The sequence below is a fragment of the Apaloderma vittatum genome, unplaced genomic scaffold (genome assembly GCF_000703405.1).
Source record: "Apaloderma vittatum isolate BGI_N311 unplaced genomic scaffold, ASM70340v1 scaffold36419, whole genome shotgun sequence".
Lineage (NCBI taxonomy): Eukaryota > Metazoa > Chordata > Aves > Trogoniformes > Trogonidae > Apaloderma > Apaloderma vittatum.
In genome coordinates this window covers 6,500-8,240 of record NW_009735260.1, presented here as the reverse complement: position 1 = coordinate 8,240, position 1,741 = coordinate 6,500, and the positions used below count along the sequence as shown (strand labels likewise).

At 55.5% G+C, this 1,741-nt stretch overlaps 1 protein-coding gene across 1 annotated transcript in view; it reads right to left on the bottom strand.

Annotated features, from left to right (window-relative positions):
- The window catches only part of MSMP (microseminoprotein, prostate associated), a 1,415-nt gene extending 597 nt beyond the window's left edge, over positions 1 to 818 (bottom strand). The window contains exons 1-2 of the mRNA XM_009876527.1: positions 707 to 818; positions 1 to 71 (exon numbers count right to left, since the gene is read on the bottom strand). The exon at positions 1 to 71 is cut by the window's left edge and continues 7 nt beyond it. Coding sequence (XP_009874829.1) covers positions 1 to 71; positions 707 to 818 — 183 coding nt within the window. The remainder of the gene's footprint in view (positions 72 to 706) is intronic.
- Positions 819 to 1,741: the final 923 nt, after the last annotated feature.

Genomic DNA, 1,741 nt, shown 5'->3' with positions numbered 1-1,741 from the left:
GCAGAGCAGGCAGTTGGTGCTCAGCCACGACTCTCCCAGGGAGAACTTCTTCCCCTCGTACTCACAGAGAGCTGCAAAGGAAATGGTGGTGATGAGCCTATGTAGACCGGCACTGGGGTATGTGGGAGCCTTTTTGACACCTCTGTGCACTGAAGGAGGCAACAAGGGGTACATCATGAGCTCCCACCTGCTCTGGAGGTACTTGGTGGCCTCTCCACCACACTGCAGATAAGGGATGCCCAGGCATCTGCCAGGGGTGGTGCTCCCATCCAACCACTCCTGGCTGTGTCCTGCAGCTCTCCCCGCTATCCCCAGCAGAGACAGGTGGCTCTTGCTTCCCTGGAGAGGGCGTGTGCAGCACCCCTCAGGGTCTGTGCATCTCTGCAGCCCTTGAGGGAGGCAGTAGAGGAAAGACGGGCGTCCCTCCTCCTGTTTGCTGCTAGTCCTGCACGCTGAGCCCCAGCTAGGCTCCTGCCAGGAGCTCTTCATGGCCCAGTGATCTGTTTCTCAGCCAAAACCCTGGGGAGCAGTTCTGTGGTTTATAGACTGCTCTTTGCACTCATCACTGGCCCATGATCATGCTACCAGGCTCAGTGCAGTCCCTTCTGCATTTCAGAGGCATGCTGGGCAGAGCCCTGACACCCTGGGGAAAAAGCTGAGGCCTCCTCTGCCCATCAACCGCTTCCCATCTCACCTCCCTGCTTACCTTTAGCCTGGAAGTAGCATTTGGCCTGGGAAACCGGCAGCTGGAGGAGGAGGGAGAGCAGGAGGCAAAGCCTGCCCCAAGCACACCCCATCTTCTGCGCTTGCATGGCCATGGCTGGCTTTGAGCTGGGCTTCTTCGCAGAGGTTGCCTCGCTTCTCTATTGCCTTTGTTCCTTTCCCTTTCTCTCTCTCTCTTTCTCTCTCTGCCTCTTTAATGCTCTTCCCCTGGTCCCAAGAAGAGATATTTATAAAGTTCAGCTTTACGACCCTGGCCACCAGCTGTGCCCCGCTGGAAAAGTTGTAAAACTCATTTCCTGATTTGAAAGGCATGAAAACAAGAGGTAGGATCAAGATTTTTAACAAGCTGTGAAAAGCTGATTCATGCCCTCCAGAAATGTCTCCAGTTGGAAGCCCCTCTGGGTGCAAGGCTCGGAAGCGAGGAGAGATCCAAGAGACCCCAGCAGTGTTGCCTGTGGCAGAGTGGTGAGCACAGAAGCGGTGAGCGCAGGAGACCCTGGACCCCAACCAAGAAAGCTCTAGGCTCTCCTCTGGTCACATTGAACCATCTCTGATCTTTTACAACAGCCAAGGTTTCAGGAGCATCCCACCTCACAAGGAGCAGAGCGGCACACGCCTCATGTTAACAATTGTGGCATGCAGTGGTACCATCCTCAGCAGGGATGAAGATGCTTGCGCTCAGCTCCTGGGTACCACAGAATGGTAGCTTCACCCCAGCCTGGGCTGCAGCCCTGACAGGCTTGTGGCCACGCACGGGCTGGGAGTGACAGCACTTTTTGGACAAGAGCAGGCAATACGATGATTGTTGCTGATGCAGAGCGGGTGAGGAAGGCTCTGCCTGAGATGTGACCCAGGGCTCATCTGAGCAGTGCTCACAAAACGTTGCCATACACTCACGAGATGCTAGAGGTGAGCAGCCCCTTTCAGAGGCTGGAGACCAGCCCCAAAAGAAGTAGGGATCAGGAGGAATGAACTCAGGAGATGAAGGCACATTTGGGCAACAAGTGATGTGAGGGGG